The sequence below is a fragment of the Nyctereutes procyonoides genome, unplaced genomic scaffold, assembly GCF_905146905.1.
Source record: "Nyctereutes procyonoides isolate TBG_1078 unplaced genomic scaffold, NYPRO_anot_genome, whole genome shotgun sequence".
NCBI lineage: Eukaryota > Metazoa > Chordata > Mammalia > Carnivora > Canidae > Nyctereutes > Nyctereutes procyonoides.
Genome location: NW_026575124.1, coordinates 3,214,575 through 3,234,140, shown reverse-complemented (window position 1 = coordinate 3,234,140; position 19,566 = coordinate 3,214,575). Strand labels below are relative to the sequence as shown.

At 59.7% G+C, this 19,566-nt stretch overlaps 1 protein-coding gene across 1 annotated transcript; it reads right to left on the bottom strand.

The window, feature by feature from the left end:
* Positions 1–3,711: 3,711 nt before the first annotated feature.
* On the bottom strand, positions 3,712–18,419 carry KRT7 (keratin 7). The gene is made up of 9 exons (XM_055337159.1): positions 18,060–18,419; positions 16,532–16,743; positions 14,014–14,074; positions 12,742–12,837; positions 11,155–11,319; positions 10,170–10,295; positions 6,687–6,907; positions 4,459–4,493; positions 3,712–4,090 (listed from the first exon to the last, which is right to left on the bottom strand). The coding sequence occupies exons 1-9, from the start codon at positions 18,381–18,383 to the stop codon at positions 3,933–3,935; spliced, it is 1,398 nt and encodes a 465-aa protein (XP_055193134.1). The 5' UTR covers positions 18,384–18,419; the 3' UTR covers positions 3,712–3,932.
* Between the last annotated feature and the right edge of the window lie 1,147 nt (positions 18,420–19,566).

Sequence of the window (19,566 nt, the reverse complement as noted above, 5' to 3'; positions counted from 1 at the left end):
CTTTTATGTATGCCTATGACCCCCGCCCCATGCCCCCCACCCCATGCCCCCGCCCCATGCCCCTCGCCCCTGGTTCTTCAGCTCTCAATATAAAGTTAGCCCTTGAACCCCACTTAAGTGTAAATGTGAAGCAAATCCACCTATAGACGAATCACGAGTAAAATAGTACAAGGGGATGGGAAATCCTGAAGTCAGCCTGCAAAGGCTTCACACCGGAGAATCACTGCCCCTAGTCCAGCCCTTTGACCGCACACAGAAGATATAGGAGACAGGGGTATAGGGCAGGGGGTTTGCCCATGGACCCCCGAGAGCGGGTGGCAGAGCTGGACTCCAGGCCCAGGCGGTCCCTCTCAGCAGGCACTGCACCCTGAGTGTGCCGACAGTGACACCCGGGAAAGGCAGCCGGGGAGCCGAGCGTGGAAGATGTCCTGGCCCAGGAGCAGGCGGTGTGGACTCCACATCCAGTGTCTCCCCTGATCTGCTGTGTGACCCTGGGCAGTGGCTTCCCCGCTTGGCCCAGAGATCTCCACAGCAGAGCAGTGTGGGAGCTGGCGGTGGCTTGGAAAGGCAGGATGGGGGGCTACGGCAGCCCAGAGACCCCCTGCCACATGAGCCCTGTCAGCCAGGACCACCTGCAGTGAGCACATATAACATCAGCAGTCCCCGTTTCTGGACGTCCCGAGTAGGGAATCCCAGCCCCACTCCTCAGGCTGGCTGGAAGGACGCCAGGCCTAAAAAGCAAAGCAATGTCTCAACTCCAGTTAAAATGAGCAATGGGACTCTGGGGTGGGGCGGGGTGGCTGGTCCTGTGTGCTGGCATCCTCTCTGGCCAGCAGACTGTGTGTGTGCTGGCCATTGCCCGTCGTCAGTGCAAATGACTTCCGGTCTTGCATGCTTCACTTCCCCGCAGCCTTTACCCTCCCCACTTTCCAGAACCTTCCTCCATTCACATCATCTGTCTGGCCTGCAGTTAAGCATCCAACCGACCTCCCCCTCCCCCATACTTCCTCCTTCGTCCCTCACCGACGCCCGCTGCAAGCTGGCCGAGCTGGAGGCCGCCCTGCAGAAGGCCAAGCAGGACATGGCCTGCCTGCTCAAGGAGTACCAGGAGGTGATGAACTCCAAGCTGGGCCTGGACATCGAGATCGCCACCTACAGGCGGCTGCTGGAGGGCGAGGAGCACAGGTGAGGCCCACAGGTGTGGGAAGAGGCTCTTCAATCTCCCCTACCCTGTGCTTTGAGCTGCGTGCATATTTGCATATCATTTGCATCTGATTTGCATCAAGCTTCCGTGGAGGAGGGAATTTGCAAGCATCGTCCTCCCCAACTAGTTTTTGTCTCTTTGCTCTCTCCCTACAAGGTTGTGTGAGGGCATTGGTGCCGCAAAGGTCTGTAAGTAATCTGTGCTGTGGGTTCTGAAAGAAGGGCTTGGGGTTCCTGGCGGGCGAACGTTTTCTTAAAGGACCAAAATCGTAACTCTTTCAGGCTTTATGAGCCATCCAGACCCTGTCTCAACTACTGGGCTCTGTCACTGTCATGTGAAAGCCACAGCCACAAGCAACTCCTAAAGAGTACACATGGCTTGGTTCCAATAAAATTTTATTTACAAATACAGGAGGCCAGCCCAGACCACACTGTGAAACCCTGAAAGGAAGGGGGTGGGGGGAGGTGGCTGTGAGTGATTATAAGTTAAATAGCTATTTCTGCCTATAGGGAAGACCTGGAGTTTATCGAGGATGTTTGAGGCCAGAGTGCAGGAAGGGGTGCAGGACAGGGCGGGGTGGGGATCTGGGGGGAAGGGAGGCGTAGAAGTGGAGGGAGGAGCCCTGAGCAAGAGAAGGGGGCGCTGGCCAGTAGGCAGGGGCCGCACTATGACCTGGTGGGGAAACTAAGCCCCGCTCCCCCCCTGCAGGCGTCAGCAGCTCCCGGGACGGGGTCGTCTGCGGGGCCCTCTGCCTGTCGGGTTCCAGCCTGTGCACCGGGAACGTGGCGGTGAGCACGGGCCTGTGCGCCCTGCGGCCAGAGGTGCAGCAGCAGCTCCTTGGTGCGGTTCACGTAGCACCTCCGGCTTCGCAAGCACATGGCCCCCCAAGTCCAGGGCCCCTGCCTCCAGCCGGGCCCCCATGCCCGAAGCGGAAGGGCTTGGAGAGCCGCCGGCCTGCCCGCCTGCAGCCTCATCTTCCCGCATGTGGGCTCCGCGCGCAGCCGGCCGGGCCTGGGGTCTCCCCGCCTGGTCTCCCCGCCCTGGTGGCTCCTGAGAGCCAGCCCGCCCCGGGGCCCCTTGGCTGCCCACGACGGGGGCACGGGGGCCACGCTGTCCCGCCAGCCTCGCCTGCCTTCGGAGCCCGACCCCCTGGCAGTGGTGAGGCTGCAGCCCCACGGGGACATCTTCGGTGACTGCCTTGGCGCCCTCTACCTCGTGCTTCGTCTCCGAGTCGCCAATAAAGCTCACAACGTGTCATCCGCAGTGTAATCGGAAGACCTCCCGTTGGTGCACACGCACGTGCACCTCCAGCCCCGTGTTCGGCCCTGGCAGGCCGCCCGGGAAGGTGTTCCCCGCCGAGGGGTCCGCCCTGCCCCTAGTGCCACAGCCCTACATCCTGAAGGCTGTGGGGGCGGGGGGTCTGAGGGGGGCTGGAGGGAAGTCAGAAGGGCAAACCCGAGGAGATTTAGCCAGGAGGGGAAGGGCCTGGCTCTCCCGACTCCTTTGGTGGGGAACCTTTTCACCCATGGCTGGTGGGACACCAGTGGCCTACATCTTCCACGCCCCCAATTCTACCTCCACCCCAATGCAGGAGAATCAGCCACGGGATCAAATACCGACTTCCCCTCCCCCAGAAACTGACGCTCTCTTGATTGCTCCCCACCCACCCACCAGCACCACCAGCACCCCCGATCCCCGTTCCCAGGCACAGAGACCTCCCCACTATCCATCATGTGTGCTGCTGCCCACCAAGAACAGACATCCCCAACACAGAGCACAAAAACATCCCCACACTTACACACACACACCCTCATGTCAGACACCCTGACACTCCGATGTTCTTATCAAGCAGACGACACCCAGATGCCCCTCCCCCTGCCAGGGATCCAGAGCCGTAGCCCATGGACCTGGCACCAAGCCTCCCGCCATGGAGCTAGACCCTGGACCTCCTCACCCTACCCCCTCCCAAAGGCACACAGACCTCCTCCCACTGCCATCACCACCCCCACGAGTCCCAGACCCAGAGAGCTCCCTCCAGGGCCCAAGGGCCAGGTGGACCCAACACCTGCAAGGACCAACTGGCCTGGGAGTCGGCTGGTGTGCCCTGAACCCAGGCCTATGGCAGCTGAACGTCTGGGGCCTCCTCACACTAAGGAAGGTGTGAGGTACTCGTACAGCACAGACACAGGGGTCGGGATTGTGCAAACAGCCCTCCCACTCCCTCAGCAGGAGAGGACTTCAGTGCCCCCTCCCTGGCAGAGCCAGACTTCCCTGGGTTTCAGGAGAGGGGCTGGACTCAGCCCCAGCTCTGGGAGGAAGCCAAGGCCTTATAGGACTGAGAGCCATGCCCCCAAAGTCACCACCACCACGGACCAACGGGCTTTCCCAGCCGCCTGCACAAAGGCCTTCTCAGTATTCAGAGCAGACCCTATATGCTCTCGAAGGGGGAAGGAGGTCCCCCTTCCTCCCCAACCCTCTCCACCAGCTTATGAAGCCAGGATTCCAGGTACCAGGATGGGCCTCACCCAGGCTTCGGAAAGGCTGCTTTATTAGAAGCTCTTCTTCTTTTTTTTTTTTTTAGAAGCTCTTCTGACATCATTTTCAGACTGCCTGGAAGTCTTGGTATCAGGGATGGGAGTCCTCATGTGACTGGGGGGCTGGTCTCCGCACACCGCGCGGGATGGGAGTCCTCATGTGGGTAGGGGTACAGGTCTCCGCACACCGCGGCTCATTTCCGTATGCTCCTATGGGTGGCAGCTGAGGTCCTGATGGAATAGGACCTGAAGGCACCAGGTCCGCCGCCGCTGGAGAAGCTCAGGGCATTGCTGCCCATGGTCCCCCCGAAGCTCAGCCCGCTGCCGCCTCCGCCAGTGGAGTTCACCACAGCTGGGAGAAAAGGGAGGAGGGCTCCATCAGCACGAGGCCCACCCCCGAGGCCCATCCCTCACTCCACCCCACTCTCCCTCCCCACTGCCTCTCCTCCTCAGCACCCTCCGCAGGCCAGCCCAGAAGGAGCCCGGGCCAGCCACAGGGGCTGCACCACGGACGCCCCACGCCCCGCTCTGCCCTCTTGCACTGCTTCCCTGGGCCTTTGAGCCTGATGGGCTGGGAGCTCCAGGGCACCTGCTAAAAGCCCATAAGGGAAAGAAGAAGCTCCTGGGCCGGACAAGGCCAGGCCCTCGGGCCAGCGTGCCATCCTGCAGACCCAGCCTGGTCTAGACAGCACAGGAGAAGGGCCACAGCCAAGGACTTACAGATGTTCATGGCTCCCACGCCATCTCCGGCCAACCTGGGGGCAGAGGAGAGACCTGTGAGAGCAGCTCTTTCCTCAGAGCTGGAGGAGGCAGTCCTGGGCCCCCTCCATCCGGGAGCCACGCAGGGCTGATATTCCTTCCCCTGCCCCACACATCAGTCCTCAGCCTCGTTGCAAAATAAGGGGGCGGGGGGTGGGGAGGTTCACTTAGGCCCTCCTGGTACTGGCCACGTGACCTTGGGCCATGTCCCAAAGCCTCCATTTCCTCACCCATAAACTGAGCCTAACTTAGTCCCGGCCTCACAGGGTCGGTCGTGAGGGCTGGATCACATAATTGACCTGGAGCCCGGGGCGCACAGGAGTTGATGAGGGGCAGGCGGGATCACTTCTGAAGACAGCTGCCTCCCCCCGCCAGATCACAAAACCCTCAACGCGGGCTGGAGCTTACGGACCCCTGGCAATCCGGCCCCTGACCCCTGGCGTGAGGTGTGGTGTGGAGCCATCATTCCCTATGGAGTAAAATAATTCGCGAATTGCTGCTTTCGTGAACGCAGCTACGGCGGGGACTGCGGAGGCTGCAGAAGGCAGATGCGGCCACTCTCAGGGGCCCTGCTGGAAATGGAAAAGCCACGGGACAGTTGGGCGTGTTTGTTTTATGACTCACGGCTCCATTGTCACCAAGCCCTTGGCCTTGAGGTTGAGTTTACTCTGCAGTGGGGAGGGGGGACCTCACTTTGATAGAGGGATGAGGGGAGCCCAGCTGACGTCATCAGCCCCAAGTTCAGGAAGAGGACAGAGCAAAGGACAAGGGCAAGAGGCGGATGTGCCAGGAGGCTTCCAAGCCCCTTGTTCAACTGGCCCCTGCAAGCGCTGGGAGTCGCTGGCTGTTGCGGGCCCCTGGGAGGAAGGGGATGGGGCCCCACTGTAAGAGTCCCCAGCTCTGGTTCTAGCAGGAAAAGAGGTCCAGGGTTTGCATTCCCAAGAAAGTATGGCCCCTGCACCCATGCTGGCAGAGGGTGCCGAGAGAGGCAGCACGGCCAGGACAGGTGGGCTCTCGGGCCGCCCTGTGCCCCAGATCAGCGGCTCTCTCTTCCCAGAAGTCTCTGCCGTTCAATTCCTCTTCCCACAAAGCCCAGGTGCCAACCCTGGCAAGAGATGGGTCAACTGCCGTGGCAGAGACCCTTCCGCCTCCCCTTCCCCATCCCATTTCCTGCAGCCATGATTCTTCTCTGCCTCCTTCCTGGAGTCAGGCACTCTGCCCTAGCATTCCCCAGTGCCCCAGCTCCTTCCTGTCCACTCCATCAGAAGCAGCCTGCCTCCCCCGCCCCTCAGGAAAAAATGCTCCCAAAAGAAAAAGTTCTGTGTAAATTTAGCATTTCATAAATGGTCTCTATTATGAGTGCTTCCTAGGTGCTTCCTTTGCAAATGTTTGGTGCCCCCCAGCCCACGTGCAAGCTCCCCGAGGGCAGGAGCCTATCTTACACCTTATCTATCTCCATGCTGGGTTCCAACAAGCCAAGCCCTGATGGGGCCTACTTCCAAGCCTTGGCCGTGCTGTTCCCTCTCACCCTCTCCAGACCTTAACCTTCGCCGAGGGCACAACTCTACAGCCTTGCAGATTGAATGAATCAATCAACCATCAGGGTGAGAATGAAAGCCCAACTCCACGGACAGAGGGTCCATGTCTAACACTGATCCAGCCCAGCCTGCTCTCTGGCAGCGGGTGTGCATAGATCTCTGGGATCTCCCACATTCAGTCAACACCAGGCGACTTGGCACTCAGTGATGCAGCGAGAAGCAGCCTGGCATCATGAAAGACCCCTGGACCAGGAATCAGCAGAGCTTGACTGCACGCTGGGCCTGTCCCCTCCATTCATAAAACTGAACCACAGCTTCCCCTCTGTAAACTAAGCAACAACTCTTGGCCTGCTTCCCCGAATGTATTGTGAGGGTCTAATAAGATGACCTGGGCCACACTTGTGAAGGGGCTGATACCATTTCAGCTTTCCCACTGAGCTTTATACCATGTGGTCTTTCCAACTAGAAGGTCATCTCATCAAGAGCAAAGAAGCAAGCATCAGCTTTACCCTCCCTACACTTCCCACCCCACCCCCCGCCCCGGTGCCTTGCAGAAGAGGGCACAGGAAATGTCTGTAGATGGATGAATGTCAAGTCCCAGGCCCCATCGAGCCCCAGAAGGATTCCCCGTCCTGGCTTCTGTGTCCTCACCGGCTCTCCTCGCCCTCCAGCAGCTTGCGGTAGGTGGCGATCTCGATGTCCAGGGCCAGCTTGACGTTCATGAGCTCCTGGTACTCGCGCAGCTGCCGGGCCATGTCCTGCTTGGCCCGCTGCAGGGCGGCCTCCAGCTCCTCCTGCTTGGCATGTGCGTCCTTGAGGGCCAGCTCTCCACGTTCTTCGGCCTCAGCAATGGCAGCCTCCAACTTGGCGCGCTGTGGGCAGTAGGGGATGGCTGTGAGCTAGGGGACAGGCCTTACCAGTCACTGCCTTTCTGCCTCCCCATCCTGCAGTGAGCGCCCGTGCAACTTGCTCATGGAGGCTTCACTGGCATCAGTCTACTGCCCCAGCACCAGGGAATCTCAAGATTCAAAATCATGGGGTCTGGGGGCACCCGGGTGGCTCAGCCGTTGAGCGTCTGCCTTCAGCTCAGGCCGTGATCCCGGGATCCTGGAATCGAGTCCCGCATCGGGCTCCCTGCATGGAGCCTGCTTCTCCCTCTGCCTCGGTCTCTGCCCCTCTCTCTCTGTGTCTCATGAATAAATAAATAATAAAATCTTTTAAAAGGGGGGGGCTCTGGTATCCAATGCTTAGGCTCCAATTCTGGTTCTTCCACTTATTAGCCACGTGATTTTGGACACATCTTGGACACCTTTCTAGGCCACAGTCTCCGCTCTTCTAAAACAGCAATAATCACAGAGTCTCCCTCATAGGGATGCTGCAGGGATTAGATGAGGTGATATGGAAGTCCCTGGCACACAGTAAGTGCTTAATAAATACTATTATAATCATTATTAATCTTTTTTTTTTTTGGTCAAGCACCAACCTGTTCTGTTTCTAGGAGTTCTGTTTGTTTTTTGTTTTTTTTTTTAGATTCCACCTATAAGGGAGAGCATACAATATTTGTCTTTCTCGGGATCCCTGGGTGGCGCAGCGGTTTAGCGCCTGCCTTTGGCCCAGGGCGCGATCCTGGAGACCCGGGATCGAGTCCCACGTCGGGCTCCCGGTGCATGGAGCCTGCTTCTCCCTCTGCCTATGTCTCTGCCTCTCTCTCTCTCTCTCTCTGTGACTATCATAAATAAATAAAAATTTAAAAAAAAAATATGCGTCTTTCTCTGTGTGACATAATTCACTCAGCATAATGCCCTCAAGGTTTGCATTGTCACAAATGGCAGGATTTCTTCTTTTTTTTTTTAAGATTTTATTTATTTATTCACGAGAGAGAGAGAGAGAGAGGCAGAGACACAGGCAGAGAGAGAAGCAGGCTCCATGCGGGGAACCCCATGCGGGACTCAATCCCGGATCCCCAGGATCACCCCCTGGGCTGAAGGCGGCGCTAACCCTCTGAGCCACCCGGGCTGCCCGGATTTCTTTTTGATGGCTGAGTAATATCCTATTCTGTGGCTGAATAATATTTTCCTTATTAATTCACCCACTGATGGACACTTGGTGTCCGTGTCGTGGCTATTGTAAACAATGCTGCAATGAACATGGAGCTGCAGAGATCTCTTTGAGATAGTAATTGTATTTCCTTCAGACATATACCCCAAAATTTAATTGTTGGATTCTACGGTGGTTCTATTTTTAACGTTTTGAGGACCCTCCACACGGCTGTCCGCAGGGCCTGCGCCAGTTTGCATCCCCACCAAAAGTACTCAGGGTTCCCTTCCCTCCACATCCTCGCCAGCACTCGTTATCGCCTGTTGTGATCACTATAATTAATAAATGCTGTCACGATTTATGAACGCCCGGCCCCTCCGTCCCCAGCCGGAGGAGAGCCAAAGCCATGGGATCCTAGCTGAGTCCCTAAATTTCGGGCAGCCGACAGGAATAAAAACCATCTTCAAAACAGGCCCAGAACCAGGAGACTCGGAGCAGAGAGACACCGCTTGGAACCCCCAGACTCCAAATGTGTGACCAGCAGCCCCCCACCCCCGGTTTGGGCCGGGTTGGTCCCAGCAGCAGCTGCCGCTTCCTGCCCAGCGTGAGCATTCCTTCTGTTGGCGGCTCATCCCCACACCCGCAGCCCGGGAACCTATCTGTCCTAGGCCCCTTCCTGTTAGGCTCTCAGAGCTGCCACTCCCCCCTACTCCCCCTTCCCTCTCACCAGCCGCTCTCTGTCCTCGGACCCTCCCCTGTGCCCAGCGCGCCCCGCTTCTCTGCCAGCCCTCCTCGTCCCTCTGGGAGGCCCTCTGGTGCCCTCTGTCCCCTGTCCAGCTGGCACACTGGTAGCCCCCTGACATTGCCTCATCCCATTGCCTCTGAGCCCCTGCATGGTGGGAGAACCCCCAAGTCCAGGGCCTGGCTCTGCCCCAATGTACAAGAGGAGAACCAGATGTGGCAAAAGCTGCAGGGTTTGGCAAACCACCACTCCTTACTCTGCCTCCCCTCCCGGCCCGGAAGCTGCCTTGCTGCACCGGTGATTCATAGCCCTGCATCTGGGCCAGGAGGCAGCCTCCACCCTCGTGTACAGTGGCCAGCAGGGCTCCAAGGGAGGGACATTTCTGGGGAAATCACCCCCACATCCCTCCCCACCCCCTGCTCATCTGGAGATTAGCTCCCAGAAGCTGCAGCACTGGTTACCTCCCCTCCCTCCCCGCTGCAGACAGCTGCTCAGGCTCAGCTGCCCGGTCCACCCCTGGGGATGCCTTGGAAGGGCCTGGGGGACCCTCATCAACACCTGTCCCCCTGCCGGCTACACAGCTACACATGGGAGGCCTGTGCCCCACCACGTGCCGGGTGCTGAGGAGGAGCACTCAAGGCATTATTCACATTTCAGGAGAGGTGGGGGACAGCCAACAACTTAGTTAATAAACCAGAAAACGTCCGCTAGGGACAGATGCTTTGGGGAACTTCAGACACCCTGCTGACAGAGCGGCTGGTGGTTGAGGAAGTCATTTCTGGAAAGGGGACTTGCGTCCAAATCCCAGGATGACAAAGGGGCAGCCACGTGCTGAGCTAGGAGAACCACATTCCAGGTGGCAGGAACACGGAGTGCAAAGGCCCTGAAGCGTGAACAGGCCTGGCAAATCCAAGAGACCGGAAGCAGCCTAGTGTGGCCGGGGCACAGTGAGGCAGTGGTGAGAAGGGAGGGACGGGGCCTTGCGAGCCCTAGTAAGGGTTCCTGCTGGCCTCCGTCCCCCTAATCCAGACGGACCGCGAGCTCCCAGGTACAGCACAATGCACCCAGAGCGAGGTGCAAGGAGAGTGCCCACTACGAGTCTGGGAACGAACGGGGGTGCTTCTTGGGCAGGCCAGGCTGAGGCTCCCTCCCCAGGCTGCAGCCCAGCTCGGACTCCTCCCCTCCCTTTGGCCGGACCACGACCTGGAGATCCGTCCTGGAGATCTCCCAAGTGGGCCCGAGACTTGGGCTGCACCAGCCTCAGCCTGGGACAGCCTCTTCTCCTCATTCTCAGATGGCTGCCCTCCACGTGCCCCCAGAAACAGGGAGCAGCAGGGAGGAGGGCTTGTTCCCACCTGGTTCTTGATGTTGTCGATCTCAGCCTGCAGCCTCTGGATGGCACGGTTCATCTCTGTGATCTCGTTCCGGGTGTTACGGAGGTCGTCCCCGTGCTTCCCAGCCTGGGCCTGGAGGGTCTCAAACTGGAGGGCCACATAGAAAAGTATGGCAGGGGGGCGGGGGTCAATGATTACAGGGGCCTCATCCAAGGAAGACCCCGGGTTCTGCATGACGAGCCCTCCTCGCTTATCTTCCCAGGAAGCGACAGTGTGACTCCCAGAGATCTTCACCCACTGCCAGCAGGCCAGACTCGTGGGCAGTGGGGTGGACTGGGGATTTGCTTTCCTCCCCAGTCAGGACAGGGAAGGCAAGGATGGCTCCCAGGGCCCCATCCCCATTGATCCTGGGGCCCTGCCCGTCCCCACCATGTCCCAAGTGCTGCAGAATCACCAGAAGTCTGAGATCCTCACTTGTTAAACAAACCCCCGTTAAAAAAAGCACACTTGTGAAAAGCATCAGCGCCACCCATTTCACAGATGGGAAGAACGAGCTCCAGAGAATGGAAGGCACTGCCCACGGATCCAATCACATGGCAAGTCTGAGCCCAGGCCTCCTTGCAGCATAGCTGTGTTCTCACCCGTGTGCCGTGGATGACTCCCTATCTCTGCGGAGACCTCCCTGTGCTGCTTTTAAACCCTGCCTCAGGCTCCCCCGGGACCCGGGATCAAGTCCCCACCCACCCTTGCATCTACGAGCTATGTAGAGTTCGGCAAATTATTTATCCCCTCTGTGCTTTAGGAGCCTCCACCCCGCCCCTGCACCAGGCCGGGATCCCTGCCCAGGAAAGGACGGGCCCTTCACATCCCCTCTTCCCCGGGTACTGCAGAGTACCACGGGCTTGACCACTGGTGCCCGCCAGAACAGTGGGACCCAAGGCCCAAAGGCTTGGGACAGGATGAGGACCCCGCCCAGAAGAAAAGATGCCCCCCCCATGCCCCGCACCTTGCTCTGGTACATGGTCTCAGTCTCGGCCCGGCTGCGGTTGGCCATCTCCTCATACTGGGCCTTGACCTCGGCGATGATGCCGTCCAGGTCCAGGGAGCGGCTGTTGTCCATGGACAGCACCACGGACGTGTCCGAGATCTGGGACTGCAGCTCCGCCAACTCCTGCAGGGACCAGACCTCCAGGGGTCAGGTCTTGGGGTGTGACCCGTTCCCGTTCCTGTTCCCACACCCAACCCGAGATCCCCTTCACACCAGGGGAAGGGAAAGGGAGAAGAGGTCAGAGTGGGCGTGAGGCCCCAGGTGGCGAGGGGGCACAGACCCAGCACCTGCCAAACAGTCTGCCCGCCCCTGGCAGCCCAGAGAGCCCCTTAGCAACTTCTCAGAAAAAGAACCTGGTGGGATCGCAGCAGATAAAGGAGTGACAGACTGTGGAGGACCGTGACGGCCCCTTCTGTGAGCTCTGCTGGGTCGGGGGCTCGGGCGGTGAAGCAGATCACTAGGGGGCGGGTCGCATACAACATCCCGCCCTAGAATAGAACGCTGCAGCCTTTAAGACTGATGATAGGGCTGTATTTATATCCACGGTACGCGGAAAAAAATGTGATCTTATTTTTATTAAAATATACATTACTATAGCCCTGTGTGTGTGTGCAGTTGGTATCTGCAGGAGGTAGATGCCAAGGTGATAAGAGCATACATAAGTGGCCTGTTTTCAATTTTACGCTCTACTCTGGGTTTTTGACAGCGAGCACGTATTCGTCTTACAAAGACAGGAAAAGAGTTAAATATATATGTATGGGGACGTACGCACACACGCATACGTATACATAACACGCAACAGACGTATGAAGACCCGCACAGAGATTAGAACGCGATTAGAGATGAGAGAGCGAACCTCAAGGGGCCTGCCCCGGAAACTAATACCCTCAGTGTGGAAAGTCACTGAGGGGCTGACGGAGGCTGGACGTTCAGACGAAAGCCAGACTAAAGGGGTGAGAACTGGTCTGTAAGCAGCCTCCTATGTAATGGTGCCCGGACCAGCCCTGCCGATGAGTGGCCACCCCAACTTCCGCCGAAGGCCAGAGAGTCACACCGACAGGAGTGGAGAGGGTTTTAAATCCCCCAGAGAAAAAAGAGCTGAAAGCCCCAGGTAGGGCAAGAGGGAGAGAACGAGACCACGGGGGCAGCCACACATCCGGTCCCGCTGGGTACAGGCGCACGGGTACTCCAGCCTCCCCTGACTCGGGCCCCCTGCCCACCCCACCCAGCCCACCTCCGAACTCTGCCACAGCCCGGGATTCCCAGACATCCTCCTGGTTCCTTTCGACCCCTCCCAACACCCCCCTAACAAATGGTCGCCCGGTGCCTCTGTAGGGCCAGTCCTGGCTGGCCCCACCCTGCTCTGCTGCCCGCAGCTCCTCCCAAACTCCTTGCCCACCACGGGTTCCTGAGTCCAGAAAGGATAACGAGCAGGATGAGTGCCTGCGCACAACACCCGGGCTGGCCCTGAACAGGGGGTAACCAGATGGCCCCTCTGTTAGGACTTGGAAGACATGCCACGGCTCCCACACCCAAGGTCCTCACCGTCTCATATAAGGTCTTGAAGAAGTTGATCTCATCGTTCAGGGCCTCCACCTTCGCCTCTAACTCCACCTTGCTCATGTAGGCGGCATCGACATCCTGGGGGGGTGGCACCGAGAAGGGGTAGAGACATCGTGGCCTCGGTACACAGAACGTTTAGCAGGGATGGGAGCCAGTCGGCACCGTCCAACCCACAGGGTCAAACACCAGGGCCCTACCAAGTCACAGGCCACTTCTCCAGGCCGCTGACCCGGCCACAGCAGGAAGCTTCCTCTCCTGGACCCTCCCAGGCTACGTGGTGGACATCATTTCCACGCATCCCCAATGGCCACAGGAGCCTTCCCAGCGCTGGCAGCCCAAACCTAGTGCTTTACCGGTCCCTAGAGGCTTTGGCGGTTTGGACACAGCCCTGGCTCTACCACCTACGATCTCAGGGACCTTGGACAAATCACTTCACCTCCGTGGGCCTCAACGTCTGATGAAATAGGAGAGCAGCGGAAAATTATTCAGACTCCAGGAGAAGGTCCCCAGAGATGGAAGGTCTCCAGCCTAAATGTTTAACATGCAGCTCAGCGACCACGACGCAGGCGGGACACAGGGAACAGCGCAGGCCCGGGGGGACGTCGGGGCCCCTGGTAGCCATACGTCCCTGTGCTCAAACTCCTGCGGATAGGGCTCGACCTTATGCATCCCTGAAGCTCCTCAATCTCTAAGGGCGCAGCACTCCGGGCAGGTCGCCTTCGCGTGGATGAGCCTGGAACACTGAGCTGCTCGGGGAGGGCACTGAATCAGAATCCTAAATCAAAGCCCCCAAAGATACTCCTGAGGCCTTTCGACCTCAGCTCGCACGTCTCCAGACACAGGGAGGTCGCTCTGCCTCGGGCGGCCCGTCCCATTCACTCAGCACGTATTTCGGCACCGTGGTGTTCCAACCCTTGTCTGTCATGAAACGTTCCGACTGTGACAGAGCACTTCCGTATTTGGGCCTGAGATCGCCCTCTCTAACCTCTACCTTTTGGCCTCGATGCTAACGCCTCCAGGCCAAAAGCAAGTCTCGTGACTCACCAGACGTGCACACGGACACATGCGCACCCGTACACGGGACGGCTGTACTAGGAGGGCCTGGCTTCCAGATCTCCCCTTTCCTAAGCCCCTCACCTCCTCCTTGTAACCTCCAGACCAGACCTGGGCCACACATCCCTACCGGCGGCTCAGGTGCGAGGGCCTATGTGGTTTTGGACAATGCCCCCCTGCCGACTTGTCCGCCCCCCTCACCTTTTTGAGCACCACGAACTCATTCTCAGCGGCCGTGCGACGGTTAATCTCATCCTCGTACCTGCAAGTAGGGGGAGGGTGATGGTGTGTGTGCAGCTCTGCCTCCATCCCCCCTCCTATCCCGGCGTCCCTCCTACCCAGGCGTGAGAACCTGCCCCCCATCGGCTTCCTTAATGACCTGCAGAAATGGGTATCAGCTAGAAAACCAAATGTCCCTGATTGTCCCTTGCAGCTATTCCTTTTTTTTTTTTTTTAAGATTTTATTTATTTATTCATGAGAGACACAGAGAGGTAGAGACACAGGCAAAGGGAGAAGCAGGCTCCAGGCGGGGGGAGCCCAGGACCCCGGGATCACATCCTGGGCCGAAGGCAGAGGTTCAGCCACAGAGCCACCGAAGCGTCCCCGCCTTGTGGCTATTCCTAAGGCTGGGAGTCATGGCAGGAGATGAAAGGTGGGAGGGCAAGGAACATATATGAATTCAAGGACAAAAACTGCATCTACCGGGAACAAGAAAACAAATAATAATAGCCAAGCTTAGAGACCGCTTCAAATGGGGCCTGCACTGTCACATGCCTTCTGCAAATCAGCTCATCTAATCTGCACAATGATCCTATAACGTGGTACCATGATTAGCAGGAAAGGAACGGCGGCACCGAGGGGCAGATAATCTGTCTGGGCACTAAGCTGCAAAGTGACAAAGCCCAGACTTTGACCCTGGCAGTCGGACCCCAGGCCCAGGCCTTAACCACTACCTCATCCCACCTTCTGACGCTGAAGAAGGAGCTTGAAGCAGAGGAACCTTGTAGAATCAGTTAGGGCCAGAAGAACCAGGCCCCAACTAGGTGGTCTGGCCCCATCTCTACTCCCACAGGCCCCCCTCCCCATCCCTTTTTCTCCCAAGGAGCTGGCCCCACCCATAGGAGGACACTGGCAATGCAGGGCACAGAGCAAGGGGGCACTTGGGCTTGACCCAGTATTTATTTATTTGGGAACTTTTTTTAAAAAGTGTCAGAAACAGGAACTCAGTAGTGCCCAAGGCCTGCAGGAGGGCAGCAGGGCAATGATGGCGGGGAGCAAGGAGCTCCTGCAGGCAGAGCACCCCCGCCCCCACCATCTCCCAGGAGCCCAGACTCACAAGGGCCTGCTCCCTCAGGTCCTATAGAATAGGGAAGGGACACCTGGGGGGCTCAGTGGTTGAGCATCTGCCTTTGGCTCTCCGCCTCTCTATGTGTCTCTCATGAATAAATAAATAAAATCTTAAAAAAAAAATAATAGGGAAATATCCTGAAGGCCATCTGTCCATCCCTGCCTTGGTGGCCTGCCGCTGGGCCCAGGGGTGCCCATGCAGGAGCTCACCGGGCAGCTGCACCCCGGGCTCCTCCAGGGGCCCCTTCCAGGCCTCCCTCAGCCCCAACCCAGAGCCCAGGCTGGCTCTGCAGGAAAGCGCTCTACGGCAGGCTGGGGGCCGGAGTGGGGGGTAGGACGTGAGCACACACCTGCGTGAGCACACACATGCACGCACACACGGCAACAGAGGCTCACCGGTTGCCCGGGGCCTGCTCTGTCCTGCACCTGTCGGCTCCCACCTACTGTGGGATTACTCGGGATTACTCCTGTTGACTGTTGCTCCGGGGAAGTCGGAGTCGGGGAGTGGGAGCTCCCCAGAGAGGCCTTTTTGTTTGTTCTCCCTCCAGTTAGAGCCAGTGTCCGGCTGAGTCACGCACCCCCAGGGCAGAGCACAGAACTCACTGCTACTCCCGGGACTACAGGACTACGGGCAAGTGTGCTGGGGTGCGCCCAGCCCGAGCCTCAGGCGTTGGTTTCTATTCACTGGGAAGAGAGAGCTCAGTGGGCCCCTCAGAGGCCCGTCCTTGACACCCCAGTACCCCCACCCCGGGCCCTTCACTCCCTGCCTTGCCGCACAGCCTCCTCTCTGCTTCCTGCCCTGACCAGAGCCGCCCCTCAGCCTCTGCAGCCCTATAGAGCCCACCGCGACCCCTCTCTCTCCTTGCTCCTTGCTCTCCCAAGTCGGCTCCGTGTCTCCTCCTGGGAGTCAGGGGGCCCAGTATTCAGGCTCTCCCAGGGGCCTGCCCCCTGACCCCCCTCAGGACCCTGAATCTCTCCGGTCTCTAACTCCTCACGTGAGCAGAGCGGCTGTTCTAGACTACTCTGTGAGGGTCATGCAAGTTCTGAAGCACACCCGTCATAGGACACCTTTTGCCCTACCCTGTCCTGGGGCCCGGGTCTGGTGCCCCAAGGGAACAGTGCAGGTCGGGGGGCCCGAGCAGGGACATTTCCCTGGGAGTAGGTCAGGTGGCAAGACTTGGAAGCTGCCCCCAAGGACAAAGAAGATGAAAGGAGAGACAGGGAATGTGTGGGTCAAGGCCTTCCCTTCAGGGGTCACTGTACCCCTCTGACCCCTAGACCTGGATGGGAGACCCTGCAGGGGATCGGCTGACGAGGGGCACACTGTTCCGGGGCATGGACCCCCGACCCAGGTCACGTTAGGGTCAGTACTTGTTCTTGAAGTCCTCCAAGACGTCCTGCATGTTCCGCAGCTCCACCTCCAGGCGGCCTCCATCCGTCTGTAGCCCCTCGAGGTGCCTCCGCAGGCCAGCGATGTGGGCCTCGAAGATGCTGGGGAGGCAGCTGCTCCGGGCCGACCTCTGCTCCTGCAGCAGGGCCCACTTGGTCTCCAGCAGCTTGTTCTGCTGCTCCAGGAAGCGCACCTGGGATGGACACAGAGGCGGGAACTCACGAGGGACAGAAGGTGCCACCCCACACTGGAGCAGGGAGCATCTCTGGCTGCCCAGCACAGCCCAGGCACCCGCTGGCTGTTCCCCCCACCCGGGCCCCCAGCCCTTGTCCCCCCACCCCCTCTAGAAAGCCCACCGTGCACCAGCCTCTCCTCCAGGACCCTCTGTCTTAAAGCATCTTGGAGTGCGACCCAAAGGTCAGGCCTGCCCGGGTCACCAATGTTCCCCATCACATTACAGACAGTCCTCCCCACCTCCCTCCCTGCAGGGCTGCCCGGCCCTGTCTGTCCTGGGCCTCCTCTGTCTCTCTGTCCTCTCTCCGCTGCCCCCTGCCCCCTAGGTCTCAGGACAGGGTACTAAAATAAGCACCTATTACGTGGGTGCCCAGAAGGCCTCTTAGCTGCGCCCAGAATGACTGGAAGTGGGAAGTAATCCTCCTCAGAACTAGCAACGCGGAGCAGCAGGACCTGGGGGCTGCGGACAGCGAGGCAGAGCAGCTCAGGACCCAGGCCTGTGGAGGCGAGCTGGCCAAGGAGAAGGCAGGCGCTGGCCAGGCCGGGAGCTACACCAAGGCAGCAGAGGGGGGGTCGGGCCTCACACTGCCCCCCTCCAGGAAAGACATCCTGCCAGATGGACGCAGCTGGGCTAGCCCTTAGTTCCTGGTCCAGCCCTACCTTCCCCCCTTCTCCTCCTACCTGTCCTTCCCAACCCCCGCTCCCACTCCCCGCACGCCCTCTCCCGCCCCTGCGGGACCCACACAGCCAGGAAAAGCCCCTCCCAAATGGCCCTTCCCCGGGCAGGGCAGAGGGGAGCCTCAGTGCTCCTTCCCTGGGCAGCACGGGCTATCTCCAAGGGCACCTCCCACCGCCAAAGGGAGGCCGGCGGACCAGGTGGGTTGGTGGGCAGGTGTCACAGGGAGTCTCCCTCCCTCCCTGCAGCCCTTTATTTTCGGCATAAGCAGTGGAAGGAGAGAGGATCTTCGGAGCCGGGAGCCGTGTGTCTCGCCCCTACCCCACCTCCCACCCCACGCAGTCCCCTCTTAGGGAAACTCCTGGCCTGGATGGTCGCAGGAAGCCCAGGGACCCCCAGACACAGGCAGCCGGGGCGGCCGGACAGGCTGCGCTGGGAGGACAACGCAGGGTGCTGGGGGCAGCTCCGGGGGGAGGAGGCTGGGAGGCCCAACAGTCAGGGTTCAGGACGAGGAAGTTCCCCGATCCGGGGAGACAGAGCCGCTGCCCAGGCCTCGGGGCAGGTGGGCAGGTGGGCGGGGGGGCCGGCGCGGGGCTCACCTTGTCGATGAAGGAGGCGAACCTGTTGTTGAGGGTCTTGATCTGCTCGCGCTCCTCCCGGCGCACCTGCTGGATGGCGGGGTCGATGTCCACCCGCAGCGGGGCCAGCAGGCTCTGGTTGACCGTGACCTCGCGGATGCCCGCGCCCCAGGGGCCCCCGGAGGCCGAGCGCACGGCCACGCGCGGCCGCGACGCGCCCAGGCCCAAGAGGCTGCGGCTGCCGAAGCCCCCGGGGCGCGCCGAGCTCGGGCGCACCTGCAACCCGCGCCCCGGGAAGGCGGCGGAGCGCGAGCTGAACACCTGGGAGCCCAGGTGGAGGGACATGCTGGCTGCGCGGGGCGGGGGCCCAGCCGCACACCTGGGCCGCGCTTTTAGCTGCCCGCGGCGCGGGCGGGGCGGGACCAGGTAGGGGCGGGACCAGGTAGGGGCGGGGCTGCCGCCGGCCACCCTGCTCCAAGCCGGGCCCTCCCGGCCACCCTGCCCCGCGCGCAGGCCCGGCTCTCCAAGCCCGAGGGTCCCCAGGGGGGAGGAGGGCTGCAGGCCCCCCAGCAGCGAGCCCTGGGAGCCGATCCGAAACAGGTTCAGTCTAGGAGGGCTTCCTGGAGGAGGCTCCGAACGAGTCCTGAAGCCGGAGCACGGAGATCAAGCTCAAAGACTTGGGGGAGGGAGAAACGCAAAAAGTTCTAGTCCAGGAGTCAGCCTCCAGCCGCTTTCCCCAAGGCATCCCAGAAAGCCTCCTTCCCCCAAGCCCAGGTCCTCCTCCAGAGATCAGCTCTTGAGTAATCTGACCCCTCACACACGCCCCCCCCACCCCGTGGCCTGGCCCAGCTGGTTTCCCTGGCCACTGCACTTCACTCCCATATAGAAAGTAGGCCAAGCAGGCCACGACCCCTCTTCTGGGCCCTCTCCTTTTCACTCCCGGAGGCATCTGAAGTGCAGGGGCCGCGTGGGAAGGCTTGCACGTCCCCCTACCCCAACGCACATTCCTATCCACTTATTTTATTTGTCCCTGTAGAGGCAGGCGACACCTGCGTGTAGTTGGGACGCTCTGTGGAAGTCTGCACGCTTCTGTGTGTTCACACCTGCAGGCCACTGGGCTTCTCTGTGTGCTCACCCTAGACGTAGGTGTAAGCATGTCGGTGAACGTTCTTGTACAGGGGGGACCCGAATGCAGTGCGTGGCGGGATGTCTGTGGATGCACAGCTGCACACTCCTGGATGCAGGTCCGCGAGCCTGCTTGTATGTGCGCTCAAACACTTCCCCCATCTTCCACTGCTGCCATATTCCCGATTATTTTGTTTTAAGATTTTATTTTTTTATTCATGAGAGACACAGAAACGGAGGCAGAGACACAGGCAGAGGGAGAAGCAGGCTCCATGCAGGGAGCCCGATGTGGGACTCGATCCCCGGACCCCAGAATCACAACCTGAGCCAAAAGCAGACGCTCAACCGCTGAGCCACCCGGGGCGCCCCCACTTTCCTGTTTTCAGGCCCCCAGCTCTCATTG